Here is a 26,331-nt window from a genome sequence, read left to right as displayed (position 1 = left end):
AGAAACTGAGATTTATAACACTCTTCACAAAGTGTTTGTACTAAACATTTGTTGTATCTGTCTTGGGCTGGCATGTGACATGCAGTCAACACGCTGGTCAATGAGAAAATAGCTCCCCTGAAAACCAAACCAGTAGCCAAGCAAGGGTTAAGTACAACTATTTCTATTGTTTCTTAGGGACAAGTAGGACAATAAGTATAGCTATAGACATACTGTAGTTGAGATTGCTTTAATCAGGTATAAAGCCCAAACACTGTATTGGGTTGATTTAGCTTAATTTCTTTTTTTTGTCACTCACCCTCGCCCTTTGTGCAGAAAAACTTCACTCCTCCACTGGCGTAGGATAAAACTTAGAAGAGGTTGCTCAAGAATTTGCTACTTTTGGTAACAAGACAGTTTGTAATGTACAGAACACAAGATCAAAAAATTCTATTGGGGATAGTTATCGTTGCAAATCTGTGCAATGTTGTTTCATGTTTGCAGAAAAATATGCACAAATTCTGTCCATTGTGCGTTTTTTGTCTAATATAATGGCAAAGGTGTTTTAACGTCATTCTTGCAAATGTTCCCGGGGGCAGCAAATCATTAATATCATTGTTTGGGAATGTGCAACAATATCCAAAGGTGGATTTACTATTGTGATTTTCTTTTTTTGTGCAAAAAAATAGCTCTGTCACTCCACCCTGGAGCAGGTGTATGATTTAAAGCTTAAATGATCCCAAAGTCTATCTGTTTGTTAAATAAAGCAATATTCACAGTTCCTATAAATCAATACAAGTGGACCCTTTAATTTCAAGGATGATCTACTTAGATCTGATCTTCACATGAACTATATTTGTAATTGCTGGCCTGCCTTTACAAACAAATATTTGACATAAAATAGTGAATTTGACCATTTACATATTTTTAATTAAAAGTGATTTTAAATATATAAAGTTCAAATTATTACCTTCTGTTTTGTGTGTGTGTGTGTGGGGGGGGGGGGTTAGGTTTTTTCTCAAAGAACATGTATAAATTTTTGTGTTTTATTTTTAATTTAGTTTTCTGGGCAAGAACTGGCCTAACTATGGATCATTAATAGGTGCAATCAACAGAGCCAATATGTGGTGAACTGAACTTTTTTTTCTTGTTGTCCTCGGTCAATAGTATTAATCAGTTGAACAGCATGGATACCATTTATACTGTGAATTTTATATATATATATATATATATATATATATATATATATATATATATATATATATATATGCATATTAACTAATTGGATTATTTCGTAAAACTTAGTTAATGTAATGTTGACTTTATTTTGTACAACATATTTCAATTAAACTCTATTTTTCATAAACACAATTAAGCATAGTGCTAATTGTTAATCAGTTAAAAAAGTACTAGCACTTTCATGCAAATGATCTCCTCTGGAGTGGTAATTTAATAGAAGGACGCATTGTACTTTAATAGAAATATTCATATCAGTATAATGAGATGGCTTAACTCTACCAAGTCAATGGCAAGGAGAAATAGAGAAATTACAAAGGCTGTCCAGTAAAAAATAATAGTACTGCTGCATAAACATTTTCTCATGCAATGTTGACATGAGCTTTTCAGTCACTTATTTGGCACTGGGGGAAATCTCCTTTCAGCACTCATACTGCTCCTTAGGTGCCTATAAACATTGAAATTTTCCAAATCTGTCAAAGGCCTCATTCACATGACCTTCTGGGGCCCCATATAAGACCCCATAAAAGGCAATAGCGGCCCAGTGTCGGTACGGTGCCCATGTGTGGCACCATTCATGGGGAAAAGATAAAGCATGCTCTTTTCCTGTGTGTGCGGCTCTGTGGCACTGTTTTCTATGTAGAGGAAAAGGGTGACCAGCACTCATTACTCTTCTCCAATGCACCATTGTATGACCGCTCGGCTACGGCCATACGGGCATACATCTGTGGAAATGTACCCTTATACTGCATTTGAACTTTAGAGTTTCGGTGTCAGAGTTCAGCAACAAACTGGGATGAAACACAAGCTCACCTGTTACTCAAACTTTTCTTAAAAGACTCTTGAAAGATTCAATATCAGTATTTTGCATTGTAAAAAATTATAATGGTACATGAAGGTTTATCAATAAGAGCGATAAACATGCAAATATATCACCAGTAACTGTAAACTAGTACTACCAGTAAAGAAGTAGATATACTGCATCCTCACTAAAATAGCGTGTGAGCTTGTGACTCACCATACTATAGTTCTGCCTCTGGTACCAAAGGTCCTGAGTTAAAATTCCTGCTGACACACATTGTACGATTTGCCCTTTATTTTGACAGTCATCTCAGCTGTGTGAGTAGACTGACCCCATGACATAAAGGAGAGGAAGCATTTTCTCGCCGTGTTAGAAAGTAGGCCAAAGTTGAACAAACATTAGCAAAATTTCTAATATTATTGAAAAAAAAAGTTTTATTTGGCAGTAAGCTATCATTTGCAAAAAATATAATCTCCCCTTCCCCTGGCAAGACAACCTCTTACCTACATTAAACTTTTAACCATAAATGATAAATTGGGCAAATGTAAATTGTAGAATTTGCAAAAATATTCCTGTGCTCTCCCCTTCTTACTGCTTTTAGCAGTGTGTATGAATTTGTTTTGCCTCCCATAGCAACACTGAGAGCTAATAGATTAGAAACTCATAAACTTTTCTAATGAATTATCCAATCAGCTGTGTACGGAACGTTTACCCATTCAGCCTCAGGTTCGCTGAGTTCCCCCCAATCTGACCTGAAAGTTTGGTTCGGGTACCTGAACGCTCAACCCCACTAGTTACCCTTCAGTATCAGCATTGCTTAACGTGATGTCAATAAGGAACAACAATCCTTGGAAAATGGTAGCACCAATCACAGCTGTTACCGGCAACTGGCTCATCATAAATGCCAAACCTAGAAATTTCGATTCAGGTCAACTCATCCCTATTAGCTATTCTTAAAATATTTACAATTACTGGTCCATTTTTCAAAGCACATTTTAGAAAAAAAAAGAACTTCTACCAATTTTGATAGCATCCCCAATCTTTCTCTCCAAATCTTGGAAATATGTGTTATGTAATGCCATGTGGATTTTTAGAATTGAACATGCTAATCATAGATAACTTTAATACTTTGAGTGGTGTGATCATATTTCTAGCCAATAGTAATCATACCTTACTATAGAAAAACGTAGTACTATATTAAAGCCATGACAGAGGTTGAAAGTGGAGACCTCTCTCTTACAACTGCACTTGTGCTGCCATTTTTGACCACATATGGCCTTTTTCTTAACAGGAGCTGAGAATTAGTGGAGAAAAAAAGGTTTTAACTTAATAACTATTTTTATAAGTACCCCAAGTACCTTAAGTACCCCTTAAAACTGTGTTAAATGTGTAGGGCTCTTAGATCCAAGTGCTCTCAAATTATCCTGGGTTATATATACTTACAGACATCCTATCTGTATATATAATGAAATTAAAAATATACCACTAGCCCCACTAGAATCTTTATTGAATAGAACTTTTAGTATTATTCACTTTAATTGTAGTAAGCTTAATCCAAAATGATTACATATGGCAAAACCAATATTTCTTTGCATTATTCTTTCATTTTTTCTGGTTTTAATAAAAAGTTTGATAGAAATAGTAGGTTTGTGCATGTACATTACTTACTTTGCCAACATATAAAGGTTCTGTGCCAGTATATTCCTCAAGAACAAAGAACTGGTTCCACACCCAACTTCGCTTTGTCCTTGATTTTCCAGACTGTATGTAAGGCTTGGACGTAGACATTGAAAGTTCAGCTTGGCTTATTCCAGACAGACAGAAAAAAATAGCTATGAGCTGAAGATAGTGACACATTTCATGTTTGCCCATCTTCATTTTCTCACTTTTAATAAAAATATTACAATAAAAGAAACTGTTCCCAAATGTATTCTTAGAAAATCCAGTCTTGATCCAGGCAGTGTTTAGTTGTTAAGGGTTGAAGGTTACTTGAAGTATATATCCACAGAAAAATCCTTAAGTACCTATGGGAAAAAGAAAAAAAAAAGTTGGTTTGATCTAAAGGAAAAAATTGTGCTGTTTCTTGTGCTCAATCATAATCAGGGTTATAATGTGTTTCTCATAAGATTTGAAAATATTTCAGAAACTCTTGTTCCCGAACACAATCATTGCATATATTATTTGTAACTAAACAACTTAAATAAATCGTAAAGCACAACTAAATCTTAATAAACATTTTTTAAACTATTTAATTTTAGAAATAAATACAACAGTTTATAAAGAGGGATGAGCTTACCAATTGAAGTTGAACCGGAAGTTCAACTGTTGAACCATAAAATTCTCTTATGTACCCTAACCCAAACCCCCACTAGTAACACCAATTGCAGTTGTCAACTCTCTAACTGCTACTGGCAAAGTTGTAACATGGAACAACAATCCACACACCACCAGCATTTAGGTGCAACTCATGCGTTGTCTTCATTTAAATAACACTTTAACACAGCTTTGCCTACAGAATTTCAAGTTAACACCCGCAATTGGTGGGGTTAGTTGATTTTAATGATGTAATTGGGGACTGATGCACCAATTCTAGGGGTTAACAGCAGGGGAGGGGGTGTTAAACTGAACTCAGCCCCAGGACTCAAACTTGCAAAGTAAGGTACAAACCTGCAGTTCCAGTCCGCTCAACACTACTTGTTAATAATGCCCAGTGTACTATCACATTTGCATTGGAAGCTTGGACCTTGCCAAGAATGAGTTTGTTCTACTCTTGTTAATAAACCCCCTAGATGGGATGATCAACATTGACTATAGAATTTTAGGTCATACTACTCTACAGAGTACCAATAGTAGGGTTATGAGATGTCAAAGTTTTACAAAACAATACCACAATTAATGCATAAATTAATGCATATTCTTCATATGTATATATCAGAAAATATTTAGTATTAATAATAAAATAAAGACGGACTTCTAATTTTAGGACTTCAAAAAGTGTAAAAAATCTGTATTTACATTATATTAAAAATATTTACCCAAAATGTCAATATATAAATATAAATGTCAATATATAAAAACAGCTTATCAAAGAAAATAGTTTTGCAATGCAAAGGTGAAGATAACAAACACAAGTGCTTGTTCTATGAGTGAGGTACAACCTTTCTTGGTGCTACAGTATAAACACATTTATAATGTACTCTATTTACAACCTTAATATACAAGTTTTAGTTTTTAAATGATTCCTTTATTTAACAGGTCAATCCAGTGCTTATCAAAGCAACAACTAGCTTAACCAGTGTTTAAGTAATTTAATATAAGTACAACAGTGAAATATCAACCTGACCTATTTGTGTTGGAAGTGTGTTGTCTGCTTTTAACTAAATTAGCCCATGTTCAATTAAGTAATTGGTGTGAACGGTGGTTTTATGTCTGTTAATCACAAGAAACCAGCTAATTCACAAGATTGATGATAAATATGAAAGCAGACAAATATCTCCCAAATGAAATCGATCAGGTTGGCATCTATGCTAATATCAGTTCTATACTTCAAATGCAAGCTGTCAGAGTAGGCAGCTGGTGAAGAATATATTAATGTTATCAGTTTATAGGTCAGGACAGAGAGTAGAAAATGATGGCTATATGGAAATAAGGTGGAAAATAAAAGGCTAATAATCTAGTTTGGAGATAAATCACATGTAGACCAATCCCTGTCACAGGTGAAGGCTTTATAAATGCATCATATGAGGTCATTGTGCACATTATTCAACATAGTTTTGCATATCAGAACACAATGAAAGAACATCTGGGACTTGCAAAACATGAAAATTTGATAAATACACTTTAGATGTACAGTACAACTAAACAATTACATAATGTACTTACATATTTAACAAAAATAGGCAACATTTTAGAAGTAGGCTGTACAAAATAAAGTACTTATACTACTAATTACTGCTATTACTAAGTAGTAGTAATACCATAGGAATTGGGAGCGTAAGTAGCAAGCAGTTGTTATAATCAGATGGCTTTGACTAATTGAATATTAGAAAGTGTGACCGCTTTTTATGAAAGAATAAGTTTCGGCAGCTGCCTATTTGGAACATTCAGGTGTGTGCTAACACAATGCCTGCAATAATGTTAGAGTAGCATCAATCTGTGAAATATTACTATGCCAAACAATATGTAGCCCACAATTATATTGTGCACTTTTCTACTGATTATTGCAGACGGTAGCTAAGATCTAACTATTGAATTCTTAGATATTTTGCAAAAAACACAATCCAAGACAATGTAGTTTTCATCTCAAATTTAGTTGGAGTTTCACATGCAGGAGATGTTGACTCATACTTGTTTACTCTTAATGGATTAACCCCTTAACGCTCTGCGCCGTAGCTCTACGGCGCAGAGGTATAAGGGATGTATGAAGAGGGCTCACGGGCTGAGTCCTCTTCATACAGAGGTGGGGGTTTTTGCATTTTGCACAAAACCCCCACCGCTAATAACCGCGGTCGGTGCTAGCACCGATCGCGGCTATTAACCCTCTAAACGCCGCCCGCAAAGTCGCGGGCGGCGTTTAAAAGACGGCGGCGCGCGGGCGCCGCCATCTTTTTTTCGATCGCCATGCCCCCGAACGTCATCGGGGGGCGGCGATCGGTTACCATGGTAGCCTCGGGTCTTCTTTTGACACGAGGCTACATGGTTTATGCAGGTTCGTTACAATGAGCCAGTGGCTCATTGTAATGTAAGACCTGCAAAAACGCCATATATTGCAATACTGTAGTATTGCAGTATATGGTAGGAGCGATCTGACCATCTAGGGTTAATGTACCCTAGATGGTCTAAAAAATAGTGAAAAAAAAAAGAAAAAAAAAAGTTTAAAAAATAAAAAAAATTAATAAAATATTAAAAGTTCAAATCACCCCCCTTTCCCTAGAACGGATATAAAACATAACAAACAGTAAAAATCACAGACATATTAGGTATCGCCGCGTCCCAAAATGCCCGATCTATCAAAATATAAAAACGGTTACGGCCGGCGGTGACCTCCGAGGCGGGAAATGGCGCCCAAATGTCCAAAATGCGACTTTTACACCTTTTTACATAACATAAAAAATTAAATAAAAAATGATCAAAATGTCGCACAGACCTCAAAATGGTAGCAATGAAAACGTCGCCTCATTTCGCAAAAAATGACCCCTCACACATTTCCGTGCGCCAAAGTATGAAAAAGTTATTAGCGTCAGAAGATGGCAAAAATTTTTTTTTCTTTTTTGTACACATTCGTTTAATTTTTGAAAATGTATTAAAACACAATAAAACCTATATAAATTTGGTATCACCGCGATCGCACCGAACCAAAGAATAAAGTAGGCGTGTTATTTGGAGCGAAGAGTGAAAGTCGTAAAAACTGAGCCCACAAGAACGTGACGCACGTGCGGTTTTTTTTCAATTTTTCCACATTTGGAATTTTTTTTCAGCTTCGCAGTACACGGCATGTTAAAATAAATAACATTACGGGAAAGTAAAATTTGTTACGCACAAAATAAGCCCTCACACAGGTCTGTACACGTAAAAATGAAAAAGTTATGGATTTTTGAAGTTGGAGAGCGAGAAATTAGCCGAAAAACCCTCCGTCCTTAAGGGGTTAAGCATTTTTCTTTGGAGGGGAGATAAAACACTGCTGTTGGAAGTGTTAGTCTTGATAACTTTTTCTTGATAACATTATGCTGATTTATTTCAATTAACTTTCATTAACTCTTCTTTTTTACTGTTGATTATTTCCTCCAGGGTACATGTATATATTGTGAACTTCCTCTCAGTTATTAGACTTTTACTAGAGTTGGCAGTTTTGACAGCTAAGAATTATAAATCTTCTCATTTTTAAAAAAAACAATTTAAACATTGCTGCATATGCATCTCTGTAACAGTTGTAAGTATGAAAGTTTTAACATTTTAATCCCATAGTGATGTTGTTTACGCAATAATGATATTTTTTAACCCCTTACTTTGCAATTTTAGTCAGTTTTATTTCTGTTTTTGGCCCTATCACTCACTTGGGTGGTCAGTGTAAGAATCGAAAGTGCTCTATTTCTAAGCAGGCACTTCATGATTCCTCTTTGCTAAGAGATGCTGTGTGCTGACAATGTGCTTAGACCTTCATAGTACAGAGTTTATCTACACATTTAACTTCTGAACATTGTACTAGCATCTGACATATAGAAAAAGAGAGACGAGACTGATCAGAGGTGAGATAACAAGATACATTAGGTGGATATAAAACACATGGGGCACATGTTTCAAACTTTTGCAATTGTTCATGGACAGATTGAGATCACATGCCCCTCCATCCACAGCCATGTTATGGACAGGAATGAGGTAAAAGACAAGAGGCTTCACTTTATATATCAACTATTAATAGATGTATATTGGTAAATTACTTAATATCCTGCCCCCACACATTATAAAAAAATACCAAACCCTTTAAACACACTATAACACCTTCATATACAATATTCACACCTTACACCACAAATAACCACACTTTGCCCCCTGAATTTATCATACATATTTCTCACACCATAGTAAACCCCACATTTATCATATATCCCCTCACAACACAACTGATCACACTATGCCCCTGCATACATAATTTGTACCCATAACACAACAGACTATACTGTACCCACAAACATATGATATATAGCCCTTTCAATACAACTGACCACACTGTGTTCCTGCATGCCATATTTACCCCTCACCCCTCTCAACACAAGCATACATGCTGTCAATTCCTTTCACATGCATAAATAAGCACTTGGGCACTGTTTGTGTAAAAAAATTCTGATCCCTTACATATAAAAGAAACACTGTAAGCCATCAATATATTGGAATATAAATATGAAACAATTTGAGATACTGTATATCCTCGAATATAAGCCAAATTTTTCAGCACAATTTATTGTGCTGAAAACTCCCCTCTCAGTTTATACTCGGGTATATAAAAAAAATAAACTCACAGCAGCGGCTGATATCAAAGTTGTGTGTTGGCCAGGCCTTGTGAATGCAGCTGTTGCGGCCCTGGAGCCGGCACCCGCGCACATGAAGACAGAAGGAGCTGCCCAGGGTGTCAGAATGGTATGTACTCCATTTATTGTTTTTATGTGCTGGCCATACTGGGGGCTGGCAAGCTATATACTACACTACACGGGGCTGGCTGGCAGGCTATATACTAAAGGGGGCAGACTGTATACTAAAGGGGGCTGTCTGGCAGGTTATATACTAAAGGAAACTGGCTGGCAGGCTATATACTAAAGGGGAATGGCTGGCAGACTATATACTAAAGTGGGCTGGCTGGATACAGGGGGCTGTCCATATACTACAGGAGACTGGCTTTATACTACAGGGAGCCAAGGCTTATGCTCGAATCCATAGGTTTTCCCAGTTTTTGGTGGTAAAATTAGGGGCCTCGGCTTATAATCAGGTCAGTTTATATTCGAGTATATACGTTACCTGGAATAAATGAATATATTATATATAGTGTCCTAACAAAAGTTAATGTACAGTTCCCCCTTAAATAAATGATACAATTTCCTTAAATTGCCTTATATACATCATTATGTTAATTACAATGCACCCCTCTCATTAACTAAATGGATTATTTTATATGCTGTGCCCTACTGAGCTCCCTACTTGCTGCTGCCACGTGGGTTTTTAGAATTATTTTTATAATGGGGCAGATTTATCAAGCTGCCTGAAAGTCAGAAAATTCTTAATTGCCCATGTCAGCCAATCACAGTTCCCCTTTAGAATATTCATGAGTACTGGTAAAGTAATTGGTTGCCATGAGCAACTAAGAATATTCTGCTTTCAGACAGCTTGATAAATCTGCCCCAATATATTTATTTTGTGAAATGTGAAATATGAACGATATGAACAATGCTCTTCTCATGTTACATACGTAACACTGCTGGAGTCTATGTAGTTTCAATGTTCCCCAAATATATAAAATCTAGCACATTTGTAAGTTTATTCTATAATGTTAGTTTTCTGGGCCAGCTCCTCACTGAAGTGAGATTGCAACTACTTTATTAGCCCTTTACATACTTTTATGGTTTCTACATGAGTTGACATAAATATCTAAAAGTCTGTATGCTCAAATATTTGTGAAACCCCATTCTCTGTTGTTTTTTTTTTTTTTGTTTTACAATTACAAGTTGCTATTCTGTTGTGTTTGAGGTTATTACAGTGTTCTATCAATCTTTTCTGGAATTGCCTTTTTTGACTCTTTTGTTAGGATTGATGAAACTATTTCAATAAACAACTAATATTGGCATGTTCAGTATATGCCCTGCAAAATTATATTGGGAAAGAATATAAAATATATGTAGCTTGAGAAGACAGAACTGACCCCTGGAGATTCCTTTCTTCGTGGTTTGCATGTTCGTGCTTTAATAAATCAGCAGTTGTTTGCACACGTTCTTTGAAGCTGGGGCATGTTCTGCATTAGTAACACAATTCCTGTAATGCATCTCTGGTGAGCTCTATGTTCTTCACTCGCCATATACTGCACATGAGGACATTTGTAATAATGACCTGAATAAGAAATTCAGAATCTTCTTGCAAAAAAGATTAAAAAAAAACCTGAAACTCTACATGGGCATTGGCTTTACCCCATATACTCATGGCTATATGTCTAGTTATTTCATTTCATTCTATAAAAGTGTATACTTTTCCAAATTAAATTATATGGATTTGCTAAATCTATGTTTTGAGGTAAGGTTGTATTTTCTAAAGAATAAGTGAAAGCACAAAATAAAGTATTGAATATGTTCTGTATATTATATATTCTGAATATTTCATTAAGTGGAAATTTTTTGTAAATTAGTTATTAGATACAAAATGAGAAATGCGAAATAAGGGAATATTACTGCAGACCCTTGAATCTGAAGCCTGCTTAAAGGGACAAAAAAACCTTACTCTATCCCTTTGTTGAAAAGTGCATTGCAGAGCTCCCAGTTTAAATCCGCCTTCTCTTACCCGTTTAATCGCTCTCCAAACCTTTTCTTCCTTAGTCAATTGGCCGCGTCCATCATGATTAGCTCCGCCCATCACAGGGTGCATGAAATAGTAATATGATCTGCAATTTCATACACAGTGCTCACTGCTAAATATAGCATGCATTAAGAATAACAACAATCTAGTAAGGACAGGAAGTTGACAGGGAAAAGACTTCTCAGCTCAGGCAGAGATCTGAAGAGACAGAGCTGTCAATCAAAAGGAGGCATGGCTTACTGACAGCCTAGAAAAAGCGTGACTCTTCTCTTCAGAATATGACTCTTCTATATTCATTTGCATTTACAAAAACAGCTGCAATTAAGGTACAGTGCCTGAGTGGTAGATAATATTAAGTGATATAGGGAGGTCTTTTAACCCTGTACCAGCAGGTATTACTGGTGTGAGAGGTATAATTCTGGTCACAGATCTTCTTTCATGGCTTTAGCAACTGAAATGAAACATTATATAAACTTGTAATATACTCTTTGCAGAAGTCCCTTGTGGTCCTTTGAGTATGTCCATCCCATTGTCTGGGCAGATTTGCATGACCTGGAAATAAACAGTTATTGCCAACAAGCAAAATTGTATTGCAACACAGAAATTATCTAAGCAAATTGCATAATTTTTCATTATACAATTAAAATTATTTAATTGTTGAAACCATCTCAACAATCTTCATGATAAAGCAGAATACAGTATGGCACCAGCAGAATCCACTGTTTGTCTTTTCTAAATGGATGGCATTCAAGAGATGAATTTTGGAGACTGAAGGAATAGAATTTGTTCAGAACCTGATTTATCACATGTTACATCACATGTTACATCTCTGGTGCAAACAATAGTGGAAACAGGAAAAAGGGCAAATAAAACATTAATAATCTTTCTTTAAACAAATTTAACTTTTTAACTTTTGCGCTCTGAACTAGGATTCAAAAATAGTGAAATTTATTGCAGATTTATACATTTTAATTTTCTAAAACATATATATTGCAGATTTAGATTTTATGATCTAATTTTAGAGTTTGCTTAGTTTACACCAAAAAATCTTTCCAAAATGTTGGCTTAAACGGTTAGGTCACTTTTCAAAGAAATCTCTCTATATATACGTGTCTATACCACCTTTGATCACCTCAGCCTTTTCCCTTCTCTCCCATTCTACACAAGGCACAGTAAGGCACACACAGTCAACTATTGTAAAAAAAAAAAAAAAAAAATAGTGAATGAATGAACATGTAATTATGACTCTTACCGACCAGAGTACTGTGCTAAATGCCATAGTATTATTATTATGTATCTTGTGTGATGCTTTTCACCTAAAAGGAACAAAATACATCTTTTGCCACAAGACAATTTTCTACAAAGATTTTGAACGTGTGAAAAGGGCCAAAAGCAGTAGTGGATAATAACATAGGTGGTTTTGGCAGTAGCTCAGGGGCCAGGCCTTCTAGGGGGTCCGTGACCACCCAAATCAACCCCCAAATTCTATACTGAGAAGGACCTTCAGCCATGAAATCCTCATACATCTCACAATACACATGTACACAAGAGCCATTTCCACAGATTAAAAACAGGCAGAAAAGTCGAATCCTACATTTCCTAAGAACCTTGATTCAGTACCATATGTAACAAGTGAACTCATAGGGACTATAATATTCATACAGCCCAAGGCCAATGGCAGTCTAAATCCGCCCCTGGCAAAATGAAAGGCATAGAGATTCCTTATCATAATGCAAGCAGTTACTAACCCTCAGAAACATAAGAAATAGGATAAAGACAAGTTTGATTGAAGCCAATCTATACGAAGTTGACCATGTAAAGATATAGATATAATAATTTGAAGTGGATGTTTCATTTTTGTTACTTTTATAGTTTTTTCCACTTTAATATTAACGTTATCTTAATAGTAGCTTCTTGTAAAGGAGGTTATAATTCATTAAAAGTGGATAAACATTACTATACTGCAGCTAAAAATCATACAGCATACAAGCCTTACATATTTTACCACATATTTACTGCTTGATATGATTATGTTTATTTTGATTACTGAAGCACACTGCTTGCCTTGTTACTTTGTGGGTACTGTGGGTTACTTGTGCATCATGGCCGTGACGCAGCTAAGATTTTGGCTGGTAACATCAAGTAATTGTCACCATAATTCATAACAAGATTATTATTTAGAAACAGTTGCATATCAGCATTGTTAACATGGTAACTGCTATATAACTATTTAATTATGAATTTTGGTTGCAGGACATATCACAGCCTCATCCTAGCTACTTTGTTTAAAATGGAATTCTGATCTTGGCAATCACATTCAATTGAAATCATTTCCCAAATGTAAACATTTCTTCAATTGGCTGTTATTAAAAAAATGTTCCTGTGTGAAATAATTTCTCATAAATGTAGCCATGTTGTCCCTTAGAAACGAGATAGCTACCTCGTATACGACCACCTCACATTTAGGCAGCAGTGGCCAGTGGCCATTGAGTCCTCCCTGACCTCCTGGATTCAGCGTTCATTGCCACAGGACAGCTGTGGGACACGCAGTAAGTCCCGGACATTTCCTATACAAAAACCTTTTGTTTCTTTGTGCAATAACTCCAGCAGAGGTGGCCGTATCCAAGGTCACAGTCTTGTTTCTAAGGGACCATAAGACTATATTTACATACATGTAATTTTTTTTTAATAACATCTAATTGAAGAAATGTTTATTTATGGCAGATTAATGAAACTGAATGTATATGCCCAGGTGAGAATACAAAGAGAAACTTGGTATCAGATCTTACCATGTGTGAAAACTGCCAATTAGGGGGAGAGCACGGAACCTCACTCCACTTGAGTTAGTCAGCATCAATCACGTTTGTCCAGCTCCAATCCACCGCAGTCAGGCGTTGTTCAGATAAAAACGTTCTTTATTAATGTCATATAAAAGTTTTATGACATAACATTGTACAAAACCAACGTGTTTCAGACGCCAATAGCACATTATGGATGACATAATGTGATAAGAGCCAGATACAATGTTAAACCTGGCATCATGATCCAACCAATACATACGTAGTTGTGTTGTAACCAAGGTGACCAGGTCACATGATCAAACACAGAAGTGACAGCGCGATGAAAGGAATCGCTTACGGTAGGTGGTCAATATTGAATTGTTGCAAAGCTGTCATAGTCCTGTTAAGTGTCATAGGAAAATGGCATGCAAATTGCATGTGTGAAAAATAAAATTACATTAATGAATGTTAAAAACAATGCTGTTGACATTAAGTTTAACTAACATGGAAGGATACCACAAAAGTCAAAAACAAAAACAGGGAGCAGAAGTGTTTAAAGGCGAAAACCTTCATGTTAGAAAATTAATGGTTATGCAATATTAACTGATTTCTGATATTCATGCCACTGGGAGCCATGGTGTCTAACCGCATGATCCAGTATGCTTCCCTATTCAAAAGAAGTGATTTTATTTCTCACACATGCAATTTGCATGTCATTTTCCTATGACAGGACTATGACCAGCACGAACTTGACAGCTTTGCAATAATTCCATATTGATCACCTACCGTAAATGACTCCTTCCGTGTTTGATCATGTGACCTGGTCACCTTGGTTACAACACAACTATGTATGTGTTGGATCATGTGACCATTATGCCAGGTTTAACATTGTATCTGGCTGATCAATCATGACACACGCCTCTTTCAACGCATGATCTAGCCTTCACTCGAGTCGTGCATTTGTTATAAATTACTCAACCTTATCACATTATGTCATCCATGATTAAGGGCACGATTGGCGCCTGAAACGCGTTGGATTTGTAGAATGTTATGTCCTAAAACTTTTATATGACATTAATAATGAAAATTTTTATCTGAACAACGCCTGACTGTGGTGGATTGGTGATTGATCCAGGTCAGAATGCCCCTTTAAATGCACCTTTTCATTGCTTGTGCAGTTTTATAACATCCATACCTCAATCCAATGGATTACCGTTATGCCAGTATTTTTTTCTTGTGTTTACAAATGAGAACCTGATTTGGCTGATATCCCAAGTCTTATTTCAAAGCTATTTTTTAAGTTATACAAAGTCTTAGAGGGAAGCTATAGATGGCTCTAGACATTTCTTTTTTTGTCATGGTAGGATTCATTTGAATATGTTTTCTTCTGGAACATCACCATTATCTCCATAAATCAGTGGGATATTCTCAAAGAGATTTAGTAACTCACAGAGCCAGGAAGGGGCTAAGATAACGAACCATAGAGATGTACAAAGTAAACTATTTTTGCATAGGAAAAACAGTATTTTGTCTCTTCAAATTCATAATATAGTAAACCTAAAATCTGTATTGATAACTTCAGATCTTCTATTTATGCCTAGACACACAGGAACATAACTAGTATCACAAAAGTCAACATCTTACAAACAAGTGACCAATATTAAGAATGGCAAAAAGCCAATGGCAAAAAATAGGAGCCATGATTTAAGTTTTGTAATGGGCTTACGCCGTACACGGTAAAACTGTACAGAATTTTAAACTACAAGAAAACCTAAGGAGACACATTTATAAGTCACAGTTTTTCTTGTTGCTTGCTGCAATGCAAGAAATGGTAGTCCTCAGGGAATGTTCACGTGCAGTAGATTAGTCAAAAGACATTTACTAACTGTTACATACATCTCAATGGAATTTCAAAAAATCCATGCATACGGCAAACTAACGTTTAGTAGCAGAAATTACTGAAACAAATCTGCACTGGGGAAAATGTGGAATGCGGAGTAATATTGGGTACAATGCAAATACTGATAAAAATGTTTAAAAAATATACTGTGACGTCAATATATGACATCCGATCTGGAGTTAATTTCATTTCTGGCTTACAAAGGTGGTACCTTGATTACTTATAGGTAAGAACCTCTTAATAATTCCGGGATGTCACTTGCCAGGTTTAGGACTGGTGCACATCGCACCAGGCTTAATCATTGATGCGACTGGCAGGTGAATTGCTGCAATTATTAACGGGTTCTGATCCTGTTTCAGCCCTAGTGCACATGAATTGATATACATTCTTATATTTCAGCTATATCCCGCACCAGTTTTGTGACACAGGTTAGACTTTTTTGGTGCAGGTTGTAGTAAAATTGGTTGGACAGTGAGTCTCCCCCCTGGCCATCCTTACTCCCCGCCCTGTTGCATGCATCTTGTAAAAAATTGATGCAAAAGGGGCAAAAAGTTTGGTGGTGAACACTTGAGAGTGGGACTTCTTGATGCATGGTATGGTGCACAAGGCGTGATATATTGGGGTGATTGTGTTTTATTATGTCTGCAATGAATAAGAAAGCTATGCAGCCACCACATGATTCATCCCACTCAGCGAACACATCCAAAAGAAAATCTAAAAACTCAATGCTGGAACAGCAATCAAGAAAACCTCTTTTCCCCCTAATCAAACTGATAAAAACATGATTTGTAGCAAAATATTTGTATTTTTGTTGTACAAAGGTAAATCTTAGAAATAAACTATACACATTTTGTTTTGCTATAATCATGTTGGCCCAGAGAATGCATTCATACTGTTATTTAACCCTCATAGCGAATGGAGCAGAATAGATCAGAACTTAAATTGTAAAAAGACAATTGTGGAGCTCTCCCAGGAAAATTTTATAAAAGTTAATCAATACGCTCGAAAATGATGCCATCAAACCTCACAACTAGTATGGTATGCAATTACAAGTGCGAAAAAATGGCCTTGTCTTAAAGGGTTGGAGCATACTGTTCATTATCGAAAAATGTCTCTTCTTAAAGAAAACCTGTCACCACATTATTCACAAATACAGCTAGTGGTAAGTTCCCATAGAGCCATTGTAACTAACTGCTCCCCTTCTTTTAGCTAAATATGGTTACCCTCAGATTCCCATATATTCAGCTTTATAATTTTACCTGGTATTCAAGCATGACTATATGAAGTGTTGGTGGGCGGGGCCTCCTCAGACCAAATCCAGCACCTCCTCCCCATGCTTTCTCTGCATGCAGCACTAATGTTACGTGAACAGAGTAACATCATTACAGGTCCTTTAGCCTTCTAACATTAGAAAACTGTACACCAAACATATATCTCATGCAATCCAAACAAATCGTATCACATCAATTCACAGCACCCTGCATGGAAAGAGTAGAAATCCATGCAGGCACGCTGTGATATTTTATGTGGTTAGATATGTGCATTCAGTACAGTTTGCTAAAAGTCAGAGGCTAAAGGACCTGTGATGATGTCACCATGGTAGCATGACATTAAGCCATGTCCCTCAACTCGCTCCATAGATCCCTAGATAGAGCTCTTTAGGAACCTGTCACTGGCTGTATTTGTGAAAAAAAGTGGTGTCAGGTTCTCTTTAAGTAATACAGATATATTTTTTATGACCTATGCTCTAGTTAATATATAATATAAGATATAGAGGGGAGATTTAACTGGACTTGCTCTCTAGGAAATGTGCCTGTTTCCCCCTTGCACCACCTTCATGTCAAGTAGTTGTGGAGGAGCATGAAGGGGGTCACACTTGGCGTTCCTGGTCTGTACCTGCTGACTACCTATAGCCTTCCCCCATTCAGGTGCAGAACCTAGAATAGAGCTGCCCTGCTGCCACAGCCTGGTTACATCATACACTGGTGCAACTAGTGCCAACATATGATAAATCAACCTCTAGTGTATATAAGTGCAACCACCCATTGGCTGCATCCTGAATAGTAGTAGTTATGAATTGGCTCTTGTGTGCTCTTTTAATGCTCAACTTCCACAAGAGTTAACTTTTTCACTTTCATCTGGTATATGAAAGCTTTATTTAATTACTGTATTTTCCAGCGTATAAGACAACGTATAAGATGACACCCTTTAACTTTTCAAAATAATATATAGGGTTTGGCATATATTCGCCATATAAGACTACCTTCCTTCCAACACACATATAGTAAAAAAAAATCTGATCTGATTTCAATATGGTCATTTTAATTAAAAACGTCTATTAAAAAATCTTAATTTTACCTTTCTCTGGCGCTAATAACTTTTCCATACTTTCGTGTAGGGAACTGTGTGTCACCTTTTGCAAGATGAGATGATGTTTTCATTGCTACCATTTGAGGACTGTACAGCCTTTTAATCACTTTTTATTACATTTTGTATATATTGCAAAATGCAGAAAAAGTGGTAGTATCGGATATTTGGGCGCTATTTTGTGTTACTTGGGTAAACCCCGGGAATAACCGTTATTACTTTTTGACAGATCAGACATTTTGGGATGCAGCGATACCTAACATGTTTATGTGTGCCCCTCACAACAGCCACAGTGCCCCCCACATTAGCCACAATTCCAACCACAGTAGCCCCAGTGCACCTCACTGCTGCCACAGTGCCCTCCATGGTAGCCACAGTGCCCACGTAGCTGTTAGAGTGCCCCTATAGTAGTCAGTGTCCCCCTGTGCAGCCAAAGTTCCCTTAGCAGTGCGCCCCACAGCTGTTAACATGTCCCCCAGTGCAACCAAAGTGCTCACCCCATAGTAGCCACAGTTTCCCATAGTAACCACAGTGCCCATAACACTGCCCCACTGCTGCCACAGTTCCAAACAGCTATTAGTGTGTCACAGTTTTCACAGTGTCCCCCAGTGCAGCCACAGTGCCACCCCCATAGTAGTCGCAGTAACACCACCTCCCATAGTAGTCACAGTGCCACAGTAAAAATAAAAAACTTTATTCACTCTTCCCCGTTCCCCCGAAGCAGCTGCCGTGATTTTCTTTACTGCTGTGAATGACAGCTGTACGCATGCCTCTGATGCCGTGAGATGTGTTGATGTCGTCACATCTGCTGGCTTCAGAGCTAGCATTTACAGCCGTCATTCACAGCAGTAAAGAAGATGATGGCTGCTGCTTTGGGGGAACAGGAAAGGTGAGTCGCCCACGTGGGCAGCTTTGTCAGAAGCGATGAAAGAGTTAACACCTGCAATCAGTGTTACGGGTGGGTGTTTGCTGTCCCCCATAACCTGGCATTTAAAATGATTCCTGACTTCTGAAAATATTTTAGAGGGTTAAAAAAGGTTGTCTTATATGCCAGAAAATATGGTATTTATTTTGTGGTCAGACTTTTTACATTGAATTTGAGAGATACAGCAAAACTTTTTTTTATCAAAATAATATTTTTAATATAATATTACTACAGATTCTAGTTGCTATGATGATTTAAGAGGCAAAATTATCAAAAATAGATTATTGCACTGAATGCACTGAAATATATTATTAAATTACTTTTTAAAGGAAATCTACCCCATAGTTCAACCACAGAGGGGCTCTGTTAATACCTGCAGGACCAGTCTTATTAGCATATTTTTACAAGTTGATTTTAGAAGGAAGGAAGCTATGGATAACAAATAAAACAAGATTACCTCAATCACGTGGCTTAGATCTATGAGTAAGGCTGCGATATACAGATATACGCCCCCCATAGTTGTCTATTGCATCTGGGTTGGATACATTGAGCACACCTACCGTGCTGTGGCCGCAAAAAAAAATAGAACCTGCTCTATCTTTGGCCATAAGACTTTATTTTCTATGGAGAGGGGAGCGGTGAGCAGCGCTCACCTCTCCACCTCCCGAGCGCACCCGATTTGTGCGTATGTTCATGTAAATGCAGTCTTAGTGTCCCTGGTTTATCATGCTGGATCTTTCAATTAATTTAGCCTCTACAAAACACCACAAGAGTTTTGTATAGGTTAAAATGTTTACTAGTGGTATTCCACAGGATATCAGCTGGCTTGTGCGAAATAAAAAATACTTTTATAATTATTTAAATGTGGCTTAATTGCTCTGTGGGGCATTACCTAGCTATCGGTAACATCCCAGCAACACACCCACGGCTCACTTCTACAGCACATTGTGCCACCTCCAGTCCCACCCTCCTGCTACTCATTGCATCTGTGCAAACTGAAAGACGCAGTAAGTGATTTGCGCTGTATGGTGACATCGAGGGGGGCGGTGCTAGAGGGCTCTGGTGATGGCCACAGGAGCCCTTCTGGTTTGTTAGTATATTTTTAAAAGTTGATTTTCAAAAGAAGAAGACCATGGATAATAAATATAAGAAGATTACCACAGTCATTGTGCTTGGAACTATGAGTGTCCCTGGTTTATCATGCTTCATCTCAATGGTAGATTGTCTTTGAGAAGTAGATCTCTTATGTCTAGTTAGGTTTTATGAGTAAACATTATATGCATATTAATGTGCTTTCTATCCTAACTTTTTAAACTAGTTTTGTCACTCCTTAATGAATACATTGACAAGGGGGCTATACCAGTTGATCGTGTGTCTTTACATTGTCCAATCAGAAGTGACTGTGGCACACTTTGCAGGGAAATATTTTTTTGACAAGCATCTGGTAACACTCAAAGGAGGAAAATTGAGGAACAGTGCAATGCTTTGTACTGCCGAATTGAATACAAGTAGTTAATAAAGCAGACACAGAGAATGGCAGAAAGATGATTCCTTAATATAATATCAGGCATCACTTATATACTATACCTGGAATTCGTTATCTGAACTTTCATTATTAAACTTAGTTTTATAAAAAATAAGGATAATTAGTCATTTAAAGTTTTCTAACAATCTAATATTTCCCTCCGCAGTTTACACAAGAAATGTGTTATCCTCTGCTCACAAATAATACGGGCTCCACTGCATTACTCTAATAGCCATGTCCTAGTTCTTTCCTCTCCGAATCATTGTTTAAACTTGTTCTTCACACATGTTGGAACAAAGTGATACTGTATGAAAGCCAGACAATATATAGCAGGGCTACATTTTCACATTTCTATAGTTTGCTTCATAATTCGCAGCATTAGAGGCAGAACTGTTATTTGTATGAGCTCTACCTATAACAGGAATATTTTGCAGATTTTTTTTTCCAACAAAACCTCCATCCAATAAAATATTTATTAATCTGCTGAATCACACTCTGGAAAAGGATAGTTACGATGAAAAACAAAAAAAAAACGTATTAAAGGAGACAACAGCTTCATACATAGAAGGGGAAACTTTCATATTCCCCCACTCCATCTATCTGCTCAATTAGTGTCTCCTTTGTCAGTACTACAGTGACACCCACTGGTTAACACTGACAGTCCTGATCCTGTGCTGTCTCCCTGCAGTCACTAGCTATGGCAATTGTTATAATGCAGATGTTCAAGGAGCCATATATATTTTATACACATATAGATAAATGGATAGATTTTATGCCATTATCAGTTTACAACAAAAAGAAAAAAATAGAAGAATCACAAACACAACTTTCCTGCTAAATATTACAAAACTTTTCATAGATTTGTTCAAACCAATCTACCAATACATCCAGCTATAGAACTCACATGTATGACTATACTATTATACTATTATTATTATTACTAATATTTTAGATGTGCTGCTATGTGTTTTAGGTTACTTCTGGTATGTGAATGTCATCACAAGTCATCACATGTAATTAGCCAAAATGGCTACTTAAAGGGAACAATACATTGCAACTATTGTGATTGTGAAGAATACTTTTTTGAAATAAAGAAAAACTGATAAAAATAAAAAACTGTCAACAACATTAATCTAATCTTTCTGATTGTGCTCCTCATCTGTCTCTGCAGTGACATACATGCACAAGGCCACTGGCCTCATTGGACACTAGAGACCAGTGATTGTTTGCAGCTGTCACCTGATTGAGGGTGACGTCATATCTGTAGCATAAGTATATAAAAACCAATTGGGGACACTGAGGTTAAGCTCTCAAAGTATATAATTGGGATTTTTCAGACAAGTACGGAGTGTCTTAATATATTTTGTATATCCTGTTTTAAATTATAGTGTAACTGTCATATGAGATATTATTTAGTATGATGTGGGGGGTAGGACAAATTTTTCTTAGTTTAAAAAAAAAGAAAATCAAGCCACTCATTTCCTAGAGATCAGTATTCTAGCCTGTATAATGTATGTCCAAGGAGGCTGGACATACATTATTCTACGTTTGTTTGGTTACACAGCTCTGAGATGGGAGGATTAACCACTTTCAGCCTGATCTTTGAAAATACTGCTCGTAGCAGCCAGTGAGAGAGCAAAAAGGGTTAACACTCACAGCTGTGTAACAAACAGGAGAGGAAAATGAGACCCGTCTTCAAACTGGTAGAAAGACTTGCCATAGCAACGTAGAAGTAACATTGTATCTAAGGGGCACATTGCTGCCGGTTTCTTAACAAACTAAATAGAATTTCTTAGTGAAGTATATTAGAAAAATGTTCACAACACTTCACCCCACCACCATACTTTAAAAAAAAAATCTACTGAAATTATGGTTACGCTTTAAATATGTTTTTAAAATGTTGATCAACTCCCTTCTCTTTGTAGTACATATGGCTTTACAATAACTTTCTGCCAAATTGATAATCCAACCTTCACAAGTTATGGATCTCCTCACTCTCCTGTAGTAGAAAGCACAGCATTAAGTCTTGTAAGAGCTTAGTCTTTTGGGCAAAGTATGTCTACTGGCTGAAGATTGAAGTTAGAATTGATCTACGTGATAATTGCCTTGTGTGACATATATATATATATAAAAGTCCCTTTGCTTCACAGTAAATAGGTGACTGTGGGTATGTTACAGTTATGTATTATCACAATGTGAGATGTTACAGATAATTGATTTTGCCTATAAGCAGGGCTGATCAGATCACTATGCATCTTGGTTTTTATTGCACTTTCAACATAGTTGTTTTTTAAATGATACGTTCAGTCTTATGAATGCAAACACACATTGCCTAAAAACTGGCGTAGCAGGCTTTATTATATCTGGGAATAAAGTAATTGAGCATATATCCAAAAACAAATGAGAACTTCACATTCCCAAATGAAACCGAAATGAAAGTCACATTCAGCATAGGAGAGTATGTTATGTGAAGGAAATCATTTCAATGTATTGTTTATCATATAGATAATTAAAGAGACAAAGGAAACGGAGAGAGAGGCGCAGGCCAGGATAATTAGCAAGGTAAGCTTGTAATCTGCACACAACACATAGGGAGAATGGATTTGATGCATGGGATGCCAGCTGGCCTGCAGCTCCCTATTGTTCCTAGTATAAATATAGCCACCTTCCAAGATGCTTATAATATCTATCTACCTGTATAGTTCTCTGCTAGAGGAGAAAGCGAAATGTATGAACCGATGCACCACAAGCACATGATAACTGACATCTGCTCGCAGTGCACCAGGAACATGATCTCTTACACATCACACAGGGCTCCAAGAATATTTTGCTAATCAGGTTAATACATTCACATAAATCACCCAGGATTAATAGGTTATGGCACTCAGCAGTTCTGTCTATGTCAATTACTTCATTACAAATTGACATTCACATTAGCAAGAAGTAATAGGCATCAAAGTGTCATAATGCAGTTGTTTTGAATCTTCTTTTATCTTCGTAACCTTTAGGTATAATGTTACACACCCTCGAATACAGTATCTGCTCTATCCCGACTACACCCACACACACATATATACATATATATACATTGACTATAAACTTTTCTATGAACTATGAAGTTTTGCTATGCAATTGCTCAGCCTCGGCTATGATCCTCTCCTTTAGTTTAACCTTTAATGTGACTGTGAAGGTTATGTGACATCCCCTTGTTTTAAAAATAAAAAAGTGCCTTTTGTGATCTATGTATCATACTTCAAAACTCGTAGGTATACTATAGAAGTCGCATACAGATTTATTAACTCTGTCCTGTAAGTGGCCACTACAGATAAGCAACAGTTGCATAACAATATCCAATTAAGCAAGACATAAGATAGTATATAAAAGTAAAGCAGGCGCCTGTAGTTCTTGGACAGCCATTATGAAATGTTTCACACTGTAATTTACTAGCTCCTACAGTAACCAGCTAATTATCTCTGCTCCACACTGTTGACTCCTTGTTTCCTATGATTTACTTCAGCTATAGGAAGGAACTATGGGCACACAAAGGTCTAGAATCATAACGCTAGGTCCTATGTATAGATAAGTCATGAGAAATGCTGTATTCTTCATAAAGTTATCAGTCCAAAGCAAGTTAATCTCTAAAATCCATGTGAACTGAGTTGTTCCTTGTGCTCACCTCTTTGTGGTTTGTCAATTGTTAAACTCTGATAAAGCCTAATACATTGCCTATTGATCTTTCCAGTAACATAACGCTTGGAAACATCATTTTTGACCTGAGCTAGGTGTTTTACCAGTAAGCATCTTCTGCAGGGACTCCAAATATGAGATGACACTGATAATAAATAGCCTATCTGATGAAACACAACACCTTGGGTATTGTTGATGCAAATCTAGCACATTCTGCTTAAAAAATAGAAAGTAAATGGACTTGACCTTTATAATCTGCCAGGACAGGTAATTTGTATTCTTAACAAGTTTGCTAGCAAAGCATTTTTTTTGCAATCTCCTGTTACATTAATTACCAGTGTGTTGCATCTACTGTAATGGGTGCACATGTGCACTTGTCTATGCTACTGTACCATATAGTATATACATGTATACATGAAGTGTGAGCAGTGCCAGCACCAACATCATTATTCTGCATTACCCTGAGTAGCTCTTTTCCTGACATTGCCTGGTGAATTCATGCTCAACACAACCCTCTGTGACCTTAGCCTCGGCTAACATAGTGATAAAGTGCCATACTGTACAAGCTGGCAGTCACAACACTTAGAAGAGCACGAGTCATGGAGCATTTAACCTCACCTATGTAAGACAAGAAAGGCACTTTAACAGCAGCATTTCTGTCTATGGATCAGGCAGAGAAAGCAGTTACAGGAAGCATTTCCATTCAGGGGAGCACATATAGCGCACACACATACTGTAGCAATGCAGGGTGGCTTTTTACCTGACTCCTAGTTTTGGATCCCTGTAAGTCCTGTCTAAATTGGCTGCTGCGCCTGAGAGGCATTCTCCCATTCCCGTCTAGCCCTCCTTCCCTTCTGTGCCTTCTCATTTCAAGCATGCTTCTTCTTCTTCTTTTTTTTTTGCAGACTTGCCTTTTTATTTGCTTACTGGCAGCAGGTCTTTTTTATCTCTTTTCAAAGCAACCTCTGATTAGAATGGAAGTAACTTCTAAATGTCATTGATGCTGCATGCAAATGATACATCTTTCTGTGGCACCAAACACAGACCCCCGATACAATTCCCAGGCATGAAATGCTCACAGATAATCCAGAGTCCAAAATAGCAGAAGCATCTTACCTTCTTGTTCTTCTAGTGCAGCCAAGTAAGGAATGATGTAAATCCTCGGTGCCTTATGTGGAGCTGCTGCTACCTGCTCCTGGAGGAGACATGTGCCTGCTCTGTCACAGGGAGAAGTTAGTGGAGCTTTGCTCTGGGCAGACTGTGCAGTAGTAGCAGCAGCTCAGTGCTCTGGGGGTCTCTGGGGCTCTGAACTGCTCAGAGAACCTGCTCTGTGGCCTCTGACTAGTTCACTTCTTCATCTGAGGATATGAAAAGGCAGCACAGTGACTCCTCTCTCTCTTCCTTTCCCTTTCTTCTCTTTTTGTTCCTCTTGGATACAGCAGTTGCTATTAAAAAAGAATCCAAAGCAAGAACATCCTTCTTGACAGGAGGTGCAGATGGAGTCCTCGCTATAAAATCAGAGAAGGTCTATGAAATGGAGGCGTGGTAGCTCCCAATCTATCTCCTGTGAAGTATTTGCATTTAAAAGAGCTTCAGGAGAGAGTTTTAAGATTTTTCTTTTCTTTTTTTTTTTGCTTGTCATTAGGCGCCATGATCAATTGAGCTCCTGAGGCATCAAGCCAAAGTCATAAAAGCCAATCACAACTTTAGAGTTTTCTTGCTTTATAGTTTTGCCCTTTCAATCTCTCAAGCCTGCCCTAGTTCTTCACTCTTCACTTCAGTGTGTTCTCCCCCCTGCTGTGTTATCTGGTGTAAAATCCCAGTGTATGATTTAGTCTCAGTGTGAAACTCATCTTCAGGAAAGGGGTCTGTGGCTAAATACTTTGGAACAATAGAGTGAGAATATATATATATATAGTGTTGTTGAAAAGACTCTGCCCAATGCTCTAGTTTCTATTGTCTGCCTATTGTTAGTGCCATGTAAATGCAGAAGTGAAGGCTGCAGGATTGATTCATACCTGGATTCTCCTCTGTTGAGACCTTGCTGGTTATTATGCAGAAGGACATTGTTTTTGCTAT

The 26,331-nt window shown here is 37.2% G+C and overlaps 1 protein-coding gene across 3 annotated transcripts in view; it reads right to left on the bottom strand.

Annotated features, from left to right (window-relative positions):
- The window catches only part of CDH7 (cadherin 7), a 161,604-nt gene extending 135,774 nt beyond the window's left edge, over window positions 1-25,830 (bottom strand). Inside the window, exons 1-2 of one of the 3 annotated variants that reach the window (XM_072152291.1) lie at window positions 25,369-25,830; window positions 3,686-4,041 (exon numbers count right to left, since the gene is read on the bottom strand). In XM_072152291.1, coding sequence (XP_072008392.1) covers window positions 3,686-3,895 — 210 coding nt within the window. In that variant the 5' untranslated portion in view covers window positions 3,896-4,041; window positions 25,369-25,830. Of the gene's footprint in view, window positions 1-3,685; window positions 4,042-13,857; window positions 14,051-25,012; window positions 25,129-25,368 lie in introns of those variants that run through there. The other 2 variants (XM_072152292.1, XM_072152293.1) reach the window with 2 other exon arrangements.
- Window positions 25,831-26,331: the final 501 nt, after the last annotated feature.

This window comes from Engystomops pustulosus, chromosome 5, assembly GCF_040894005.1.
Source record: "Engystomops pustulosus chromosome 5, aEngPut4.maternal, whole genome shotgun sequence".
NCBI classification, from domain to species: Eukaryota; Metazoa; Chordata; class Amphibia; order Anura; family Leptodactylidae; genus Engystomops; species Engystomops pustulosus.
The sequence above is the reverse complement of the archived record's forward strand: the minus strand, read 5'-3'. Positions and strand labels throughout refer to the sequence as shown.